Source organism: Aquarana catesbeiana, linkage group LG13 (genome assembly GCF_042186555.1).
Source record: "Aquarana catesbeiana isolate 2022-GZ linkage group LG13, ASM4218655v1, whole genome shotgun sequence".
In the NCBI taxonomy this organism is placed as follows: Eukaryota; Metazoa; Chordata; class Amphibia; order Anura; family Ranidae; genus Aquarana; species Aquarana catesbeiana.
The window spans coordinates 28,799,879-28,820,937 of NC_133336.1; the positions used below are offsets into that span (position 1 = coordinate 28,799,879).

Below are 21,059 nucleotides of genomic sequence, written 5' to 3' on the forward strand. Positions count from 1 at the left end.
TTTTTTTTATCACGTTTATTCCTAATACATGGAATGTATACATCCCTTGTAAAAGAAATAAGCATGACCGGTCCTATTTATGGAGACATCTGGGGTCAAAAAGACCCCAAATCTCTTATTTACCTTTTAGCCCCGGTTCACACATATGCAGTGCGATTTCAGTGCCAGTTCCCACATCGCACTGCTCTCTGCAAACCGCTGCTGGTGTCAATACATAGTTAATGACGCCCCCAGATCGATACTGTGAATTCGGACCGGAATCGGATCGCATAGGTGTGAACACCCATGCAATCAGATTCCAGTGTGGGGGGAAAAAAAGCTCCCCGCACTATTTTTGTGCAAATTCAATGCGAGTTCAGCCATACAATCTGTATTTGTGAACTCGCATTGCACAGACAATGAGGTGCGGATCACATGTCTGACTTTGCATATGTGTGAACCCAGGCTTAAAAGCAAAAGGGAATTTTTAATTTTTTTTTTTTATTTTAAGAAAAAAAAAATTTGCTTTATGCCTGAGAACGGGAAGTGACATCAGAAGACGCTCCAGTCCTCCAAGGGCATGGACCTGAGTTGGGGCCATCTTGCTCTCTCTCAACTTCCTGTCCAGGCATTGGCCACTTTGGATCGCTTCTGGAATTTACCGACGGCTTCAGTAAGCCCATAAACGACAGCAAATCCGCTGCTGGGATCAAATTTAGCAGGAAGCCGGCCGCCTGAGGGCCCTTTCACACGGGCGGACCGTATGTTCGTTTTTCATCCATCCGTTTTCGGATGAAAAACGAACATACATGTATCCCTATGGGATAGTAGGTGTCAAAGGAGGAGCATCCGCTGACATCCAATGACATCGGTCTCCTCTATGCTCCGTTTCTGATGACGGAGGAAAACCCTACTTTTCCATCCGTCTGCGGATCGGATGAAAACGGACTCTACGGTGACGTTAAAACGTCACTTCTGCCCATAACGCTTAAAGGGCCATTTTTTTTTTTTTAAATGACAACATTTTTTTTTTTTTTTATTGCATTTTAGTGTTATATGAGATCTGAGGTCTTTTTGACCCCCAGATCTCATATTTAAGAGGTCCTGTCATGTTTTTTTTGTATCACAAGGGATGTTTACATCAGTAATAGAAATAAAAGTGACACAATTTTTTTTTTTTAAAGAACAGTGTAAAAATAAAAGGTAAAATAAATAAGAAAAAACTTTTTAAACACGCCCAGTCCCGCCGAGCTCGTGTGCAGAAGCGAACGCACAAGTGAGTAGCGCCCGCATATGAAAACGGTGTTCACACCACACATGTGAGGTATCACCACGATCGTTAGAGCGAGAGCAATAATTCTAACACTAGACCTCCTCTGTAACTCATAACACGCAACCTGTAGAATTGTTTAAATGTCGCCTATGGAGATTTTTAAGGGTAAAAGTTTGTCGCCATTCCACGAGCAGGCGCAATTTTGAAGCGTGACATGTTGGGTAACAATTTACTCGGCATAACATTATCTTTCACATTATATAAAAATTGGGCTAACTTTACTGTCTTATTTTTTAATTCGAAAAACTGTATTTTTTCCAAAAAGTGCGCTTGTAAGACCGTTGCACAAATACAGTGTGACAAAGTATTGCAACGACCGCCATTTTATTCTCTAGGGCAGTGATGGAGAACCTTGGCACCCCAGATGTTTTAGAACTACATTTCCCATGATGCTCAACTACACTGCAGAGTGCCAGAGCATCATGGGAAATGTAGTTCCAAAACATCTGGAGTGCCAAGGTTCGCCATCACTGCTCTAGGGTGTTAGTAAAAAAAGAAATGTATAATGTTTGGGGGTTCTAAGTCATTTTCTAGCAAAAAAAAAACCTGTTTTTAACCTGTAAACAAATCTCAAAAAGAGGCTCGGTCCTTAAGTGGTTAAAAATAACTAAATAAAAGTTTAAAGCTTCACCCTCTTTGCTGCCACGCATATGCGTTACGTGGGCGTCAATAGGTTAAATTAGATGGCATACTGTATTGTTATAACATTTTATCATAAACTTTTTTTTTTTTTTTTTTTTTTTTTTCTTTTTTTAAGGCATAAGTAGAAAAAAAAATTCTCAAATGTTTCATCCTGTTTCTTTAAAATTCGGTGTGGTTTAGTCTGCATAAATACCTTAAAGCGGTATTAATCTTGCGGCCCAATCAGGTACCAGGTACATTATTTGTACGAGTGGTTGTACTCTTTGTAATAGCAATCGGAGCAGCTAACTAGCCTCTCGTTTTCTATTACAAGCAGTGCGAGAGGACGCCCCCCCCCCCCTCTCCCGCCGCCTTCCGCAGTTTGCTCGGGCTCTCAGGTCCCACCCATAATGTACGCGAAAAACGCAATTATACCACAAGGAAATTTTTTTTTTTTTTTGCGCACAAAATTGGTTCAGAGGTGCTGGGTTTTGTAGAAAAGAAATCTGCTTTGTAATCCAGCGGTGTTCTGTATGGATCCGCTACTACACACCCATTCCTAGGCCGCCATCTTCTTCTGACATCATCACGGGGCAGCTCGTTTCCTCCAGGTTCTTGCAGCTTGCCCAGTGATGATGTGCAGTTGAGTTGTGACGCATGATTAGATTACCGGCTGCAAAAACCAGCAGAGACCGATGACCCCCCCTGAATGTGGCACAGGTGCAGAAGAGGCACCCCGAGACTCTCTGGATGCATGGCATGTGTGTGTCTATCCCAGGAGGCTGCAGGCAGCAAAAATGACATTCTCTTCTTTACAGGGCTTGACGAATCCCAGGTCGCCATGGTGACTAGAAATTGCGCCCTGGCGCCTGGGCTTTTGTCAGCCCATTCACAGTTGCCGTTTCCTTGTATACGGTCACATAACCTCATCGTAGTGTTGAGTAGATATTGGATGTTTCAAGAAAACATGCGAAAACTGTCCTTTTAGCTACTCGTAGATATGAGGCTCTAATGGAGATTGCAAGCTCCTTTGCACGAAAGGACCGTGTATGTCCCTGCCCTGTAAAAATTCTGCAGATTTTTTTTTTATTTTGTCCTAAATAAATGTATAATAAAATCTGGTCAGCTTGAAGCGGTTCCACGTCCTTATGCCGCTAACAAGATGAAGACAAAAGCCCGTTTTTATGGGCTTCCTACTTCTCCGCCTGATACACGGGGGGCCAGCCGGTTGCAGCTGGAGGCCGCTGATTGCCAGAGCCAAATTTAGCTCCTGTCGAAACGGTTGCGGCTTATTAAACGGCATATTACAGCCTTCATGCGGTGGCTATTAAATTAAAGGCGCTCCTGATTAAATCGTGCGTGGCTGTGACCAGCTTGCAGCGGTGCAGAGTTTTGATTCGGTGTTAATGACCGGTGATGGATTGTCTGCAAACTCACCGGTGTGACTGGCACTGCACCGTCCAGGCAAACGCCGTATTTCATCCAAAGGGGATGTAGTGTCCGCGGGAGGAAATTCCTGATCTCAGGATCTGCTCTGTGGCATAATAGGCCAGGAAGGAGAGGAAGCCGCAACCTCCGTGAAAAGCCAACGTGCAGCTGCAGCCCAGGGAGCAAACAGGATGCCGACATGTGTCACAAGGAAGTGCCTATATATCTCTCTCCATCAATGGATCAGATTGTCCTGATGGACAGGATAAGGCTCTGATAATGTATGGATGGGACGTCCCTGTGTGTGCGGGGCTTTGGTGACATCATTTTTGGTGGAAAAGGCAACATAAGGCTGGATTCACACCTAGGGGATTTTTAGTGCTTTTTGCATTTTGCAGATTTGCACTAAAGAACATGTTCTATAGAAAACCATGTTAAATGGAGTGTAAGTATAAATCTGCAAAAAGCACAAAAAAAAATGTATAAAAAAAAAATGTTCCGACAGCTGAACTAAGGCCTGGTTCACACCTATGCAGGTGGCAGTTTGCATATTCCAGGTGCATTTTGGGTTTTTTCAATACATGTTTCTGATCCATTGAAGTCTATGCAGGGTAGATATAAATGATTTGTTTAAAAAAAATCTGATTTTTTTTAATTGAAATCATTTTTTTTATAACCCTCCATTTCTCTATCCAAAATGGGGGGGAAAAAAAAGTTTTGCCCATAGTTCCAATTTAAGGAAAATACAAGAAATCAGGGCTTGACAAATTTGCTTTCAATCTAGGAGCCAGCTAAAAAAAAAGTTAAAAGCCAGTTTTTGTTTTTTGTTTTTTAAATGACAAAACATGTTCCCCAAGGTGATCTTCTCCTTTTTACCCCTTTCACAGTCGGAACTGTTTTTTTTTTTTTTTGCACATGTTTATAAAATAATTTTAGGCCTGAAGATTACATAAAACCCCCAAGCAATATCCACTATATTACCAAAAGTATTGGGACGCCTGCCTTTACACGCACATGAACTTTAATGACATCCCAGTCTTAGTCCGTAGGGTTCAATATTGAGTTGGCCCACACTTTGCAGCTATAACAGCTTCAACTCTTCCGGGAAGACCGTCCACAAGGTTTAGGAGTGTGTCTATGGGAATGTTTGACCATTCTTCCAGAAGGGCATTTGTGAGGTCAGGCACTGATGTTGGATGAGAAGGCCTGGCTCACAGTTTCCACTCTAATTCATCCCAAAGGTGTTCTATCGGGTTGAGGTCAGGACTCTGTGCAGGCCAGTCAAGTTCCTTTACCCCAAACTCGCTCATCCATGTCTTTATGGACCTTGCTTTGTGTACTGCTCCAAATCATTTGGTGGAGGGGGGATTATGGTGTGGGGGTTGTTTTTCAGGGGTTGGGTTTGGCCCCTCAGTTCCAGTGAAGGGAACTCTTAAGGTGTCAGCATACCAAGACATTTTGGACAATTTCATGCTCCCAACTTTGTGGGAACAGTTTGGGGATGGCCCCTTCCTGTTCCAACATGACTGTGCACCAGTGCACAAAGCAAGGTCCATAAAGACATGGATGAGCGAGTTTGGGGTGGAGGAACTTGACTGGCCTGCAGTTTTTTTTTTTTTCTCTCGCTGTGTCAGGAAAACTTGTACTGATAGGAAAGGAAGGAGGCACCAGACAGAAATGAGAGCTCCGAATTGAGACAAGTACACACTATAGAGGGATATGCTTTGTTCATATTTTATGTCTGAGGTTTACAACTTGTATTACCCCTCTTAGAGATCACAGCACCCCCTCTGGCAATGCCTTCATCTGCTTTTCTCTCCAGAAGGACAGAACCATTTTTGTTCAGACCTCATTCAGGGTTGTCATTTACTTCTCAGAGTGAGGCTGAAATATGTAAATTCTGGTGCAACGAGACACTCGAGAAGAGGAGGAGCCAGGAGTGCTGCTAGGGACCCCAGAAGAGGAGGAGCCAGGAGCGCTGCTAGGGACCCCAGAAGAGGAGGAGCCAGGAGCGCTGCTAGGGACCCCAGAAGAGGAGGAGCCAGGAGTGCTGCTAGGGACCCCAGAAGAGGAGGAGCCAGGAGCGCTGCTAGGGACCCCAGAAGAGGAGGAGCCAGGAGCGCTGCTAGGGACCCCAGAAGAGGAGGAGCCAGGAGTGCTGCTAGGGACCCCAGAAGAGGAGGAGCCAGGAGTGCTGCTAGGGACCCCAGAAGAGGAGGAGCCAGGAGTGCTGCTAGGGACCCCAGAAGAGGAGGAGCCAGGAGCGCTGCTAGGGACCCCAGAAGAGGAGGAGCCAGGAGCGCTGCTAGGGACCCCAGAAGAGGAGGAGCCAGGAGCGCTGCTAGGGACCCCAGAAGAGGAGGAGCCAGGAGCGCTGCTAGGGACCCCAGAAGAGGAGGAGCCAGGAGCGCTGCTAGGGACCCCAGAAGAGGAGGAGCCAGGAGCGCTGCTAGGGACCCCAGAAGAGGAGGAGCCAGGAGCGCTGCTAGGGACCCCAGAAGAGGAGGAGCCAGGAGCGCTGCTAGGGACCCCAGAAGAGGAGGAGCCAGGAGCGCTGCTAGGGACCCCAGAAGAGGAGGAGCCAGGAGCGCTGCTAGGGACCCCAGAAGAGGAGGAGCCAGGAGCGCTGCTAGGGACCCCAGAAGAGGAGGAGCCAGGAGCGCTGCTAGGGACCCCAGAAGAGGAGGAGCCAGGAGCGCTGCTAGGGACCCCAGAAGAGGAGGAGCCAGGGGCGCTGCTAGGGACCCCAGAAGAGGAGGAGCCAGGGGCGCTGCTAGGGACCCCAGAAGAGGAGGAGCCAGGGGCGCTGCTAGGAACCCCAGAAGAGGAGCAGCCAGGAGTGCTGCTAGGGACCTCAGAAGAGGAGGAGCCAGGGGCGCTGCTGGGGACCCCAGAAGAGGAGGAGCCAGGGGCGCTGCTGGGGACCCCAGAAGAGGAGGAGCCAGGGGCGCTGCTAGGGACCCCAGAAGAGGAGGAGCCAGGGGCGCTGCTAGGGACCCCAGAAGAGGAGGATCTGTGCAAAACCAACTTTTTTTTTTTTTTTTTTTTTCCTTTTTTTAAACAAACCTTTACATATCCTTTAAATAAGGACATGTGTGTTCCAGTGCGTTTTTGGTGTGTTTAGGTGCGTTCTGGTGCATTTTACAGCGTTCCAGTGCAGGAAAAATGCAGCATGTTCTACTTTTCTTTTCTGGAAAGCACTGGAACTGCAAGCACTGGTGAGAACTATGACATTGGAAATCATATAACCTACTTTCTATGCGTTTTATTGATGCAGACAAAAAAAAAAAAACGCACTGGACTGCATGTGGTGTGAACTGGCCCTTTAATGATCAAAGTTGTTGCTTTTTGGGGACAATAGTACTGTAGGTGTATCTGGTGACTTGTCAGGAATTTATTAGTTACAGAAAGGTAGGAGATGATATTGCTGGCAGCAGAAAAGCCGTCTCTGGGAGACGATAACACTCCGCCATTCTCTTTGTTTCCCCGAATCCTCCTCTGTGCTGTAGCTGGGTGTGTTTCTAAAGGCGCACATGTCAGGTATTGACATTTAAAGAGCGGACTGACCAGCCGGTCCAGACACACCCGGACTGTAAGCAAGTCAAAGTCTGCCCTTTATTCTCGTATTGACTGTTAATACAAGTAATGTCAGCGGGTTGTGTGTTCAGGAGCTCCGGATGATACAAATAAACACCACCGAGGATCTCATCACCTGAACAGCACCTGTCCCTTTATGTCTCTGGCAGATGTGCGCGGCGTGCAAAAACCATCGCATGCTGCAGCTGGGAAGACATTGTCTGACTTGGAATGTTTCTTAACCACTTGACCTCTGGAAGATTTACCCCCCCCTCCCCTCCCTTTGATCATGACCAGGCCATTATTTTTATGATACGGCACAGCGTTACTTTAACTGACAATTGCGCGATCGTGCGACGCTGTACCCATAAAAAATTTGTCGTCCCCCCCCCCTGCATATAGAGCTTTCTTTTGGTGGTATTTGAGCACTTCTGCATTAATTTTTTGCGATATAAACCAAGAAAAACACAACAAGTTTGGGGAAAAAAAATCAATATTTTTTACTATATCCAATAAAAAAAATTGAAAAAAATCAAATCTCTTCATAAATTTAGGCCAATATGTATTCTGCTACATTATTATTATTATATGCCCTCTGATCCCTCCTGTATTGTAATTGTACCGTCTTCCCCGATGTTGTAAAGTGCTGCGCTATATAAATCCTGTATTATAATAATAATAATATACACGATTTATATAGCGCCAACAGTTTGCGCAGCGATTTACAATGTATGCTACAGATTTTTGATTAAAAAAAAAAAAATAGAAAATAAAAAAATAAGCGTATATTGATTGGTTTTGCGCAAAAGTTATAGAGTCTACAAACTACGGGATATTTTAATTTTATTTATATTATTTATTTTTTATATATATTTTTTACCAGCAACGGCGGCGATCAGCAACTTATAGTGGGACTGCGATATTGTGGCGAATATTCAGACACTAACTGACACTTTTAACATTTTGTGTGGACCAGTGGCACTAATACAGTCATCAGTGCTAAAAAATATGCACCGTCACTGTACTAATGGCCAATATATTAAATAGTTTTTATTAGGGGTGCAACGGATCGTCATCGATCCGTGATCCGATCCGCAGAGGTTGATCCGATCCGCGGAGGTTGATCCGTACGGGACACCCGCGAACCTCGGAGCGCTCTGTGGCCTCGGCCATAGGAAAGGCCGCGGCTTCGGCCTAGCTCCGGAGCGGCGGCCATCTTGGTACACCCGGCGGCCGTTTAGCACGTGATCGCTCCGTCAAATGACGGAGTGATCACTTGTAACAAACCGGCGTCATGTCATGACGTCGGTTCCTCTCTCCCCTCTCTGTACTGATCTGTACAGTGGAGGGGAGAGATCGGATGGCAGCAGCGACAATACTCTGCCATGCCCTGCCAATACTCTGCAATGCCCTGCCCAATACTCTTCCATACCCTGCCAATATACCCGCCAATACCCTGCCAATATACCTGCCAATACCCTGTCAATAGGGAGATTGTGGATATTACAGTGGGGGAGATTTTTTTTTTTGTTGATCCGAAAATGATCCGAACCGTGACTCCTAATCCGAGGAACGATCCGAACCGTGAGTTTTTTGATCCGTTGCACCCCTAGTTTTTATTAGTAACAAATTAACAACATTTATTTAAAAACCTATAAAGTACAGACTTCTAAACCGCACATCCATCTCTATGCGCTGGGTCCGGGGTCAGTGCATGTATGACCACTGGGAAGTTCCCTTGGTAGAGTGGGAGCAACATACAATTTTTAAAAGATACAAACTCCACATATTTTGCGAATAATGTTGAGTATCTTTTAAAAATTGTATTTTACTCCCACTCTACCAAAGGAACTTCCCAGTGGTCATACATGCACTGACCCCGGACCCAGCGCATAGAGATGGATGTGCTGTTTACCACTTTTAGAAGTTGTCTGTAATTGTATATGTTTTTAAATAAAATTTGGTTAATTTGTTACTAATTAAAACTTTTTTTTTTTTTTTTTTTTTTATAAATATACAGTCATTTACCATGGTGTATACGCCCACATGTGTGACTTTATAGTCATATGGGCTGCTCAGCATAGAAACTCACTGAAAACTGAGCGTGTGCAGATCTGCCAACACTGCTCTGCCAAATCCCTAGCTGAATTGGGGACATGGACAGAAGGGGGAGATAGAGAGCAGCAGGATCAACCAGGTTTTTTTTTTGCAGAATACAGAAATGGAATCCATTAGTGACTGAGTGAGTATGAACAGCATGTAATACACCATTTGTTGATGATGATGTGAGTTTAATGACACTTTAAGGGTCCACTCACGAGAGCGATTAGCTCACCCTGTCATTTCCAGCAGCAGAAATCTGCAGATACCTGCATCTGGAATGACAGGTGTGTGTGTGCGAATAGCTACAGTTACTCCGCCCATAAAATGCAATGACCGTGATGACCTGCAGGTTGGTACAGATTATTGTGGCTCCAAAACTCTCTACTTGGGCTCCATTCACACATGTGCGACTTGTCATGCAACCTTGGACATCAAAGTCACATGACAAGTCGTTCCATGTTTTCCAATGATAACCATTCCTATATGTGCTACTTAAAGTTGCAGCGACTTCAGAGTAGTTCATGCCCTACTTTGGTCTGACTTTAATGCCCGCCGCTCTTTTTTTTTTGTTTATAGCGCAAAAAAAAAATCGCAGAGGTGATCAAATACCACCAAAAGAAAGCTCTATTTGTGGGGGAAAAAAGGACGTCAATTTTGTTTGGGTGTAACGTCGCACGACCGTGCTTTTCCTGTCTTGTGTAGGTGAATGTATTGTAAAGCCATAATACTTCTATGTAATAAGTGTGGTGTTGGGGCGAACGATTCTGTACAGAGTACGCTGTGTTTCTGCACTGTGCTGCTTGCCCGGGTGGAGCCCCGGCCGCACTCTTACCTGCACTGAGTCATTTTGCAAATCTAAAACAAATGTTTACGATCGTGTTTGAACTTGCAGTCGTGTTTGCTCGAATTCCTGGCCTCAGCTTCTTCCATACACCGGGATTCACCGAGGAATCATTCGGGGAGGTGAAAGGGCCGATTGTGAATTACGGTTTTCTGTTTTCAAGCATCAGATCCCAGCTCTGCTCTCCTCTACCTGCAATGTATCTGCTGTGCGCTTTTCATCCTCTCTTTAGATTTAATGAGAGGGGTGCACAAACTTTTACCAGAAAAAAAAAACTGCCCATTCAGGTGAGAGGTGCCTTTCACACTGGGGCGGTTTGCAGGCGTTATTGCGCTAAAAATACCGCCTGCAAACCGCCCCAAAACAGCCTCCGCCCCCGAGGGCTTTCACACTGAAGCGGTGCGCTGGCAGGAGAAGAAAAAAATCTCCTGCCAGCCGCATCTTTGGAGCAGTGTATTCACCGCTCCACCGCTCCTAAACCGCTCCTTCCCATTGAAATCAATGGGACAGCGCGGCTATACCGCGGCAATACCGCGGCTATAGCCACGCTATACGAGTGGTTTTAACCCTTTTTCGGCCACCAGCGGGGGGTTAAAACCGCACCGCTAGCGGCCGAATACCGCGGTAAAATAGCGCTGTTTTACCGCCAACGCCCCCTACCGCCCCAGTGTGAAAGCAGCCTTAAAGCAAGCACTGCAGCTTTTCCCAAAGTTAACCACGTGCCTATTGGGTACTTTCACCACCTTCCTGCCCAGGCCAATTTTCAGCGTTGTCATCCAACACTGTTCCCATCTGAAATTGTTATCTTTTTGAGAACTAGCGACCTTTTTTTTTTTTTTTTTTTTTTTTTTTTTTTTTTTTTGGTGGTATATATTTACCACAGGATTTTTTTATTTTTTACAAAAAAAAAAAAAAAGACCAAAAATTTTAGAAAATACGTTTTTTTTTTTTGGTGAATGCGCACGGGAGCTGTCATGGCACAGGGCTCTGGGGGTTGGCCTTTCCTTCAGTGCGCATGTGCCAGTGATTTCATTAGCTGCATCTAAGTAAAAATCTTAACGATACGCGTTTAGGCGATATTTACACTACTTATAGGTAAATGTCAGCAAAGGAAGTTTACTTCCTTTTTTTTTTTTTTTTTTTTTTTTTTTTTAAACGGAGCCATTTTTCTTTTCATGCGCTTTTTTTTAACGCAAAAGCGCTTCAAAAAAGTGTGAAAGTATAATTTTCCGTACCTCCAGAAGCCTGTCTGAAAAACTCCCAGAGCTGGCATCATCTCATCCTGCCTTGTTGCTAGAATGTTGCTAATACACTCCAAGCCAAAAAACCCCCTTCACATGCCCTCTCCCCTGTTGCAGTAGCTCAGCAATCCTGCAGTTTAGTGACGCTGCGAAGGAGGAGGAGATCGTGGACCCCACACACACGTATGGGAGGATGAGAACTCGTTCCTGTAATGGTGGGGGAGAGCAGTAAAGGCTTGGAATGTCTTAGCAATGTTCTAGCACCAACACTAGAGGCTTCAGGAGGTATGTAAATGGCCTACAAATACAGCAAGGGGCATTTTCCAACTTAAGTCAATGTGGCACAGTTTTTTTTTAATTGCATTTATCTACTTGGACCTCATACCTGCATAGGCGGTTCTTTGGTAAAGGTGAACTAACCCTTTAGGGCTCGTTTACATTTGCTTCAAAACAAGGCTTCGGACAGGCTTTGTTAAAGCTCTGTGAATGCCAGTCAAAGTTATCACTAACTAAAATGGGTTAGCTTACATTCCTGTTTACACTTGCTTTTGCTTGGGGCTTTGGTGGTTCCTTGGTGTGTCTTTGGTTCCTTGGTGTGTCTTTGGTTCCTTGGTGTGTCTTTGGTTCCTTGGTGTGTCTTTGGTTCCTTGGTGTGTCTTTGGTTCCTTGGTGTGTCTTTGGTTCCTTGGTGTCTCTTTTGGTTCCTTGGTGTCTCTTTTGGTTCCTTGGTGTGTCTTTTGGTTCCTTGGTGTGTCTTTTGGTTCCTTGGTGTGTCTTTTGGTTCCTTGGTGTGTCTTTTGGTTCCTTGGTGTGTCTTTTGGTTCCTTGGTTTGTCTTTTGGTTCCTTGGTGTGTCTTTTGGTGTGTCTTTTGGTTCCTTGGTGTGTCTTTTGGTGTGTCTTTTGGTGTGTCTTTGGTGTGTCTTTGGTGGTTCTTTGGTGGTTCTTTGGTGTGTCTTTGGTGTGTCTTTGGTGTGTCTTTGGTGTGTCTTTGGTGTGTCTTTGGTGTGTCTTTGGTGTGTCTTTGGTGTGTCTTTGGTGTGTCTTTGGTGTGTCTTTGGTGTGTCTTTGGTGTGTCTTTGGTGTGTCTTTGGTGTGTCTTTGGTGTGTCTTTGGTGTGTCTTTGGTGTGTCTTTGGTTCTTTGGTGTGTCTTTTTGTGTGTTTGGTTCCTTGGTGTGTGTTTGGTTCCTTGGTGTGTGTTTGGTTCCTTGGTGTGTGTTTGGTTCCTTGGTGTGTGTTTGGTTCCTTGGTGTGTCTTTGGTTCCTTGGTGTGTCTTTGGTTCCTTGGTGTGTCTTTGGTGTGTCTTTGGTGTGTCTTTGGTGTGTCTTTGGTGTGTCTTTGGTGTGTCTTTGGTGTGTCTTTGGTGTGTCTTTGGTGTGTCTTTGGTGTGTCTTTGGTGTGTCTTTGGTGTGTCTTTGGTGTGTCTTTGGTGTGTCTTTGGTGTGTCTTTGGTGGGGCTTCGAGCGAGCTTTGCCATAGACTTCTATGGAGGCTTTGAAGCACCACTGAAGCTACATGGGGTATAATTTTTGAAGCTTAGCAAAAGCAAGGTATAAACAGGACTGTAAGCTAACTGTTTTATTTAGTGACAGGCTTTGACTGGTGTTCAGAGAGCTTTAACAAAGCGTGTCCGAAGCCATGTTGAAGCCGAAGCAAGTGTAAATGAGCCCTAAAGAGAAGCTGTCAGGACGGAAATATGGGAACCATCACTGCAGACTTATTCTAGCCATACCCGGCTCGTATTGGAGACGTGGGTGGCCCTGTCGGCATCACCAGGCTTAAAAAAAAAAAAAAAAAAAGTTTAACAAAAATGAATCAAGCCAGGTGGAAAGTTGTTGGGCCGAACAGTTGACTACATCCTATCATTTGCAATCACTGTTCAGGTATTCTGGCAGCTGTGGATGCTGGCTGTCAGAATACAATAGTGGCAATTCCTCCATCCATGCTGTTTAGTTTGCATGGGGGGATCCAAGTGAAGTTCAGTCCGCAGACTGAATGGGGAAAATTACCTAGACGACCCGAGCGTTGTCCTCCTCCACAAGACTGCTATATATACTGCTGATGAGAAAAGGTATTTAGCAGTTTTTTTTGACTATAATAATTGCATTTCCATGTTCTGTGTACTGTGGGAGACCAGATATAGTGAATTCAGGCTCCGGGGTTTAGTAACACTTTAAAGCGGAGTTCCACCTGTTTTTTGAGTTTATTAAAAGTCAGCAGCTACAAAAAGCATAGCTGCTGACTTTTAATAAACAGACACACCTGTCCCACGGTCCAGCGACCTGGCCGCTTGAAGCCTCTGTTCTCTCGCCCTCCTCATCGCAGAGCTGACATTGTGAGTGTGGGCGCTCGGCTGTGACAGTTTATGGCTTCATAGCCGGGCGTGCACTGCGCATGTGCGAGCCGCGCTCCGTCAATGGCCAGACAATGTTCTGGGACCTGTCACGTGTCCCAGAACATTGACGGGAGGGTGGGGCCGCCTAGGAATCGCCTTGGCGGTCGGAAGGAGGAAGTGGGACAGGAAGTCCCACTCCAAACCAAGTACCCAGCCCCGCCCCCCCCCCAAAAAAAATGACATGCCAATTGTGGCATGTCATGTGGCGAGGAGTACTTTAAGCGGAAGTTCCACTTTTGGGTGGAACTCCGCTTTAACTTTCTTTGTGACAGTGAAGCAGGGGGCTGCAGAATGTGTACAGCCCTGATTGGCTGCATGTCCTTATTCGGACGGGAGGCCGGGGCAGTAAAACCACCACGGCTCAACCTCTTCATTTTACTGCCCTTGTTTTTTTTTTTTTTTTTTTTTTTTTTGTTTTTTTTTTTTTTTGGAGAGGGTTAAGTTCCCCTTTACCTCCTGAATTTTACACACTGTCTTTTAACGAGAACTATAAACATTCCAGAAGTCTTTATAGAGCTGTGTAGTCAGGCAGGCAGACTCCTCTTTAAAGTTGACCGATGCTTCAATGTATTTGTGTTTACAATCTTACTAGTCAGACGGTTGTCATCAGGAATGTTAAGTCTTGCAACAGCAGCTCGATTTTTTTTTTCCCCCCTCCTGCATTTTATTTTGTATTTTTTCTTATTATATCAAATATCTAGCAGGGTTTTTTGCAATGTCAACATTGCTTACATTGTGGGAATGAGAAAAGTCCCTGTACTGTGATCGAACGTACAAGTGAGAAGCTTCGGATGGTGTTTCCTTGGAGACTCAGCCATGTCCTCTCTGCCGAAATGGAGAATGACTTTAGGAAAAAAATGTGGTTTTGCATGGTGGGCCTGTAGGCCCATTGAATTTTAAAGGGGAACTCCTATCAATGGACTACTCCCCTTCCCGGAGCAAACACACACTCCAGACCGGCATGATGATGTATCCCTCAGGGGTTTGTCCATGGCCCAGGGACCACATACACCCCTTTGGCACTTTTGTCCCTCTCGGCTTCTGCAGACACTAATCAGAGTTTCCTTATTGCCCTGTTTATAGTAATGATTTTTAGCAGCCTCCTCCAGCATGTCTGCAGTCTCTGACCATGTCTTGTGTCATGTCTGCAGTCTCTGACCATGTCTTGTGTCATGTCTGCAGTCTCTGACCATGTCTTGTGTCATGTCTGCAGTCTCTGACCATGTCTTGTGTCATGTCTGCAGTCTCTGACCATCTCTTGTGTCATGTCTGCAGTCTCTGATAATTTTTTGGATTATGTCCACAGTCTCTGACCATCTTTTACCATTCCCATAGTCTTTGACTAACCTGTTTTGTGCCTGCTTTTTCTGATAATGAATATTCACATAATTTTTTTGTGCAGCCCTTTGGTGATGTACCTGACCCCCCCCCCCTCCTTCCACCATGTCAAGAAAGCTAAGCGCCACTGAGCCATGGTTCCAGCAAAAGCAGGGTGAATAATGCCGGCTAGAAGACTGAGGACATCTAGGGGTGGCATAGAATTACTGCAGATCACAGCGCTGGATTAAAGGTAAGTATTGAAGCAAAATTTTTTGCGATGAGCACCTTCTGTATTGATGAGAGCGCCTTCTGTATTGATGAGAGCGCCTTCTGTATTGATGAGAGCGCCTTCTGTACCGATGAGCGCCTTCTGTATTGATGAGAGCGCCTTCTGTACCGATGGGCGCCTTCTGTATTGATGAGAGCGCCTTCTGTACCGATGGGCGCCTTCTGTACCGATGGGCGCCTTCTGTACCGATGGGCGCCTTCTGTACCGATGGGCTCCTTCTGTACCGATGGGCTCCTTCTGTACCGATGGGCTCCTTCTGTACCGATGGGCTCCTTCTGTACCGATGGGCTCCTTCTGTACCGATGGGCTCCTTCTGTACCGATGGGCTCCTTCTGTACCGATGGGCTCCTTCTGTACCGATGGGCTCCTTCTGTACCGATGGGCTCCTTCTGTACCGATGGGCTCCTTCTGTACCGATGGGCTCCTTCTGTACCGATGGGCTCCTTCTGTACCGATGGGCTCCTTCTGTACCGATGGGCTCCTTCTGTACCGATGGGCTCCTTCTGTACCGATGGGCTCCTTCTGTACCGATGGGCTCCTTCTGTACCGATGGGCTCCTTCTGTACCGATGGGCTCCTTCTGTACCGATGGGCTCCTTCTGTACCGATGGGCTCCTTCTGTACCGATGGGCTCCTTCTGTACCGATGGGCTCCTTCTGTACCGATGGGCTCCTTCTGTACCGATGGGCTCCTTCTGTACCGATGGGCTCCTTCTGTACCGATGGGCTCCTTCTGTACCGATGGGCTCCTTCTGTACCGATGGGCTCCTTCTGTACCGATGGGCTCCTTCTGTACCGATGGGCTCCTTCTGTACCGATGGGCTCCTTCTGTACCGATGGGCTCCTTCTGTACCGATGGGCTCCTTCTGTACCGATGGGCTCCTTCTGTACCGATGGGCTCCTTCTGTACCGATGGGCTCCTTCTGTACCGATGGGCTCCTTCTGTACCGATGCGCGCCTTCTGTATTGATGCGCGCCTTCTGCATCAATGAACAGTACTGATTTGGCTTCGTTGATCTCGTCAGAGTCCTGTAGTTCTGGTCAGCATGTAAAGAGCCACAGGATTATATTTATTTTGTTTCTGCATATTTCGAATAACTGCTCTGGCTTCCTAAAGCTGGCCATAGATGGTTCAAATATTGGCTGGTTCAGCAGGGACCGTGTATGGGCAGGCTGAATGTACCCAAGTTAATCGATCAAATTGGCTACTACCAGCCTGGCGTTTTTTTCATGTGATTGTTAGCAGCTATTGTAGCCGTGGTTGCAGGAAAGAAAATCGCTCCGTCTATGGCCAGAAACCTTCAGATCATTGCCCACCTGTGTATTATCTCATGGTTGTGCAGGAATGATGGAAGCTTTCCTGGTTGCAAGGGACTAACTTGGCTGGTTGTGTCTGAAGGGCTGTGGAATATGTTGGTGCCATGGAAATAAACCGAATTCATCATGTCAGTTCCTGTAGCCTTCATGGTTTTATAATGGAAGAACCCCCCAACCAGCTTGTGTGCGTTTTGTCATTTTGCTGTTGAGTTGATGGCTCACTCCGATCATCTCATTGTTTATGGTGGTTTATAAAGCCCACCTAGATGTTATTCCTCGTGGTGAAGAAATGGAGGAGGTGAGGTGTTCTTGTTGTAGAAGTTTTTTTTAGTTCTGCAGCACCGAAAACACAAAAATAGACTGCTAATAAAAGGGGCATTACAAGGCAGGTACTCAAGTGGTTAAATGGGGGGATAATAGGGCAAAATGTTCTGTAAATTTATTTTTTGTATTCTTTTTCCACAGCAAAACCTTTCACCCAGCTACTGAAGGGAATGCAACTTCATCGGGATGACTTTGAGGTTATAAAAGTTATTGGTCGGGGAGCATTTGGAGAGGTAAGTAGGTTTTTCTATAGGCTAATGTTTTTATTTATTTATATTTTTTTGAGGGGTGGGGGGTGGGGGTAGATAATTTTGTGGGCTATTCCAGGTTTCATTAGAACGTGCCACATATAAAGCTCAACTCCATGTTTTTAATATACTTTGAATAGTTTGTTTGGGCCACCTTTGTCCCTCACTAACATGTGAGACGGCTGTATGGTGCGGTATAAACTATATGTAGCTGTGGTAACATACAGAATACCGCACTGTGTTCCCGGTTGGAGCCGAGACTTCCCGTCTCATATCCGGAACACCGAAGAAGTCTATCACAGCGGCGCTCAGCCATGCAGAGAAAGCGATTGTATTCCATCAATGAACACAAAGCTTCCTCTGATTGGCTGAGTCGGAGGTTGTGACGTCATCAGCCCGCCTCTCTGACTCCTTGCTAGAATACGTTGCTTTCTCTGAATGGCTGAGCGCCGCTGTGATAGACCCTATTTAGTTCCAGGTATGAAATCGGAAGTCTCGGCTCCAACCCGGAACACAGTGCAGCTACATACAGGTTATACCGCACATCCAGCGGCCTCACGTCGTTTGGGCCAAGCTGGTCCAAGCAAAGTATGTATAGTTTGTCAAAAGATGGGGTTGAGCTTTTAATCGCTTCAGCCCCGGAAGATTTGGCTGCTGAATGACTGGGCCATTTTTTGCGATTCTGCACTGCGTTGTTTTAACTGACAATTGCGCGGTCGTGCGACGTTGCACCCAAACAAAATTGACGTTTTTTTTTCTCCCACAAATAGAGCTTTCTTTTGGTGGTATTTGATCACCTCTGCATTTATTTTTTGCACTATTATCAAAAAGAGCAACAATTTCGAAAAAAAAAAAACACAATATTTTGTACTTTTTGCTATAGTAAATATCCCCATTTTTTTTTTTTTTTTTTTTTTTTTTTGAAAAAAGCTAATTTTTTCTCAGTTTAGGCCGATATGTGGTGTTCTACATATTTTTGGTAAAAAAAATCGCAATAACCTATATTTATTGGTTTGCGCAAAAGTTATAGCATCTACAAAATAGGGGATAGATTTTATAGCATTTTTATTATTTTTTTTTTTTTTACTAGTAATGGCGGCGATCTGCGATTTTTATCAGGACTGCGTCATTATGGCGGACAAATCGGACACTTGACACATTTTTGGGACCATTGGCATTTATACAGCGATCAGTGCTATAAAAATGTCACTGGCAGGGAAGGGGTTAAACACTAGGGGGCGATGAAGGGGTTAAGTGTGTCCTAGGGAGTGATTCTAACTGTGGGGGGGATGGGCTACCTAGGACATGAGAGCGATCACTGCTCCCGATGACAGGGAGCAGTAGATCTGTCATGTCATAAGGCAGAACAGGGAAATGCCTTGTTTACATCTCCCCGTTCTGCGGCTCCGTGACATGATCGCGGGACACCGGCGGCTGTTGAGTCCGCAGGCACGGTCACGCTGTACGTGGCGGGCACCCGCTAGCCCCGCCAATTAAAGGGGATGTACAGGTACGCCCATTTGCCCACCGCTGCCATTGTGCCGATTGTATATCGGCGTGCAGCGGTCGGCAAGTGGTTAAGCTGTTTTAAAAATCGGGTAAGTATCGGTGCCTGGAGTCCAGTGCTGTCTTCCTTCATAGAAAAGGGATGGCAGAAAAAGACAGAGTAGTCCATCGAGTCTGCCCTTTTTTTTTTTTTGTTGTTAACTTTATTGTCCGACTATAGATGTATGTTTGTCCCAAGCATGTTTGAAGCCATTTACTGTTGACGGTCTCGCTACCTCTGCTGGAAGTTTATTCCAAGCATCAACTACCCTTTCAGCAAAATAACAATTTCTAAGATTAGTTTTGAACTTCCCTCCAGTTAGAGGTCATGTCCCCGTATTCTTGATTTTGGTTTCATATTGAAAAAAAAGTGCCTTCCTGAACCTAATTCACCCCCTGGATGTATTTTGAAGGTTTCAGTCATGTCCCCCCTTCCCCTCCTTTCCTCCAGACTCTGCATATTAAAGTGTTAGGAGGGCTGCAGGAGGGGGAGGTGGTAGGGCTAGTGGAAGTGGGTACTGGAAAGATTCCCCTAAGGCTGTGATGGCGAAACCTTGGCACCCCCAGATGTTTTGGAACTACATTTCCCATGATTTTCAACTACACTGCACAGTGCATCATGGGAAATGTGGTTCCAAAACATCTGGGGGTGCCAAGGTTCACCACCACTGCCATAAGGCCTCATTCACGTGTCCTAAAAGGTCTGGACAGCAGATTCCTGCAGCAAAAATTAGAGGACTCCTGCCATAGGGATCAGAGGTAGTTTTGGACAGCTGCAGCTTTTAAACCCATACAAAAGAATTGTGCCCAGGCTGTCTGCATGTATCTTCACATCCAGCGGTTACCTGTGGCTAGGGACAGAGGATTGGCCCTGGGTCCAGGCAGATTGCGTCCACGGGCCAGTTATCTGTCCCTAGCTGCAGGTAACTGCTATACAGTATGTGTGGATATATGTGGACAGATTGCCATTGCTTTGAGAGGCTTCCTGGCTGCAGCTGTCCTCAACCACCTGCGATTCCTGCCACAAGAATCCGCCGATTCTAATCTCTGCTTTCCTGACCTTATAAGAATTGTGAATGAGACCTAACCATTCCTAAACACACAGGAAATGTGGGAAAATCTCTACAGATAGTGATACCGGCAAGCAAGAGAGTAATGCAAGATGACAAATTGCTCTTTTCATGAAGAAGCTGCAGTCCTTCAAAATATTAATCAGCTAATAAAAGCGTAGTATTGGGACCAATTATTCATTAACCACTTCCAGCCCAAGCTAATTCTGACATTCTTCCCCAACATGTAAAAATCATCTTTTTTTTTTTTTTTTTTGATAGAAAATTACTTAGATGCCCCAAACATTATATGTATATATTTTTAGCAGAGGCCCTAGGGAATAAAATGGCAGTCGTTGCTAATTTTTTATGTCACATGATATTTGCGCAGCGATTTTTCAAACTTTCACAAACAATGAGAACTAAACAGAAACAAAGTATTTCTCCCTCAGCGCTCATGCAAAAAAAAATAGGATAAATAAAAATATATATAGCTGCTACTATAAAAAAGTAAACTGTATCAAAAAATATGTTAAAAAACCCAAAGTCTTTAAAACATTAGCAGCGCTTAAGAAGTTCATATGTGAAATAAAATATAAATAAAGATGAAAAGTTCCACTTGTGTCTTAATTGTGTACAGCAGGGTGTGGGGTGGTAGCTGATCCGTTTATAAAGAATGTTGAATGTCAACTCTCTGCTGATCAAAATCCCAGATAAATCCTTCACCACATTGCTTTTATGGGAATCCCCTATAGGTAATTCGCTTATCAGAAGGTGACGGGTTAACAGCGTGCCTTTCACTTGTTTAATATCGACGGACTTAGTTCACTTAAATAGGACTGGATCCGTGGATGGATATTTGGATAGCTGTCAGCTATCACTTACAGTGTATTAAAATAATATAAGCATGTATCATAGATGATGCTTATATTACATTGTAAGTGTACATCTATATGGGATCACTTTGCTTTTTAAATAAAAGTATTTTAATTTACTGGGTTACGCTATGGGCACTTCTATTTCTTCGCTCGTTATGAGCTTAATTTAGATGGAAGTATGCAGAGTGCGCTGACAGCTATCCAAAAATTTCAAAATTTTTACAGGTTACCAGTTTAGAGTTGCATAGGAGGTCTAGTGCTAGAATTATTGCTCTCACTCTAAAATTTTCCATTTACATATGCTTTTGCTTCTGTGTGCGAGCCTATGCGGCACTTTAATTTTTATTTTATAATTTTATTTTTACACTTTCCCTTTTTAATTTTTTAATTTTTTTATCACTTTTATTCCTATTACAAGGAATGTAACAGGAATAGGGCATGACAGGTCGTCTTTACGGAGTGATCTGGGGTCTATAAGTCCCCACATCTCTCTTCTATGCCGGAAAGCCTGAGATCAAAAAAAATAAAATAAATCAATCTCAGGATTTCCAGTTAAAAAAAACAGCAGTTTACA

The 21,059-nt window shown here is 45.0% G+C and overlaps 1 protein-coding gene across 2 annotated transcripts in view; it reads left to right on the top strand.

The window, feature by feature from the left end:
- CDC42BPB (CDC42 binding protein kinase beta) overlaps positions 1-21,059 on the top strand; it is a 207,285-nt gene that overhangs the window by 50,669 nt on the left and 135,557 nt on the right. For both annotated transcript variants that reach the window (XM_073608630.1, XM_073608631.1), the window contains exon 2: positions 16,907-16,998. In XM_073608630.1, the coding sequence (XP_073464731.1) occupies positions 16,907-16,998 (92 nt within the window). The remainder of the gene's footprint in view (positions 1-16,906; positions 16,999-21,059) is intronic.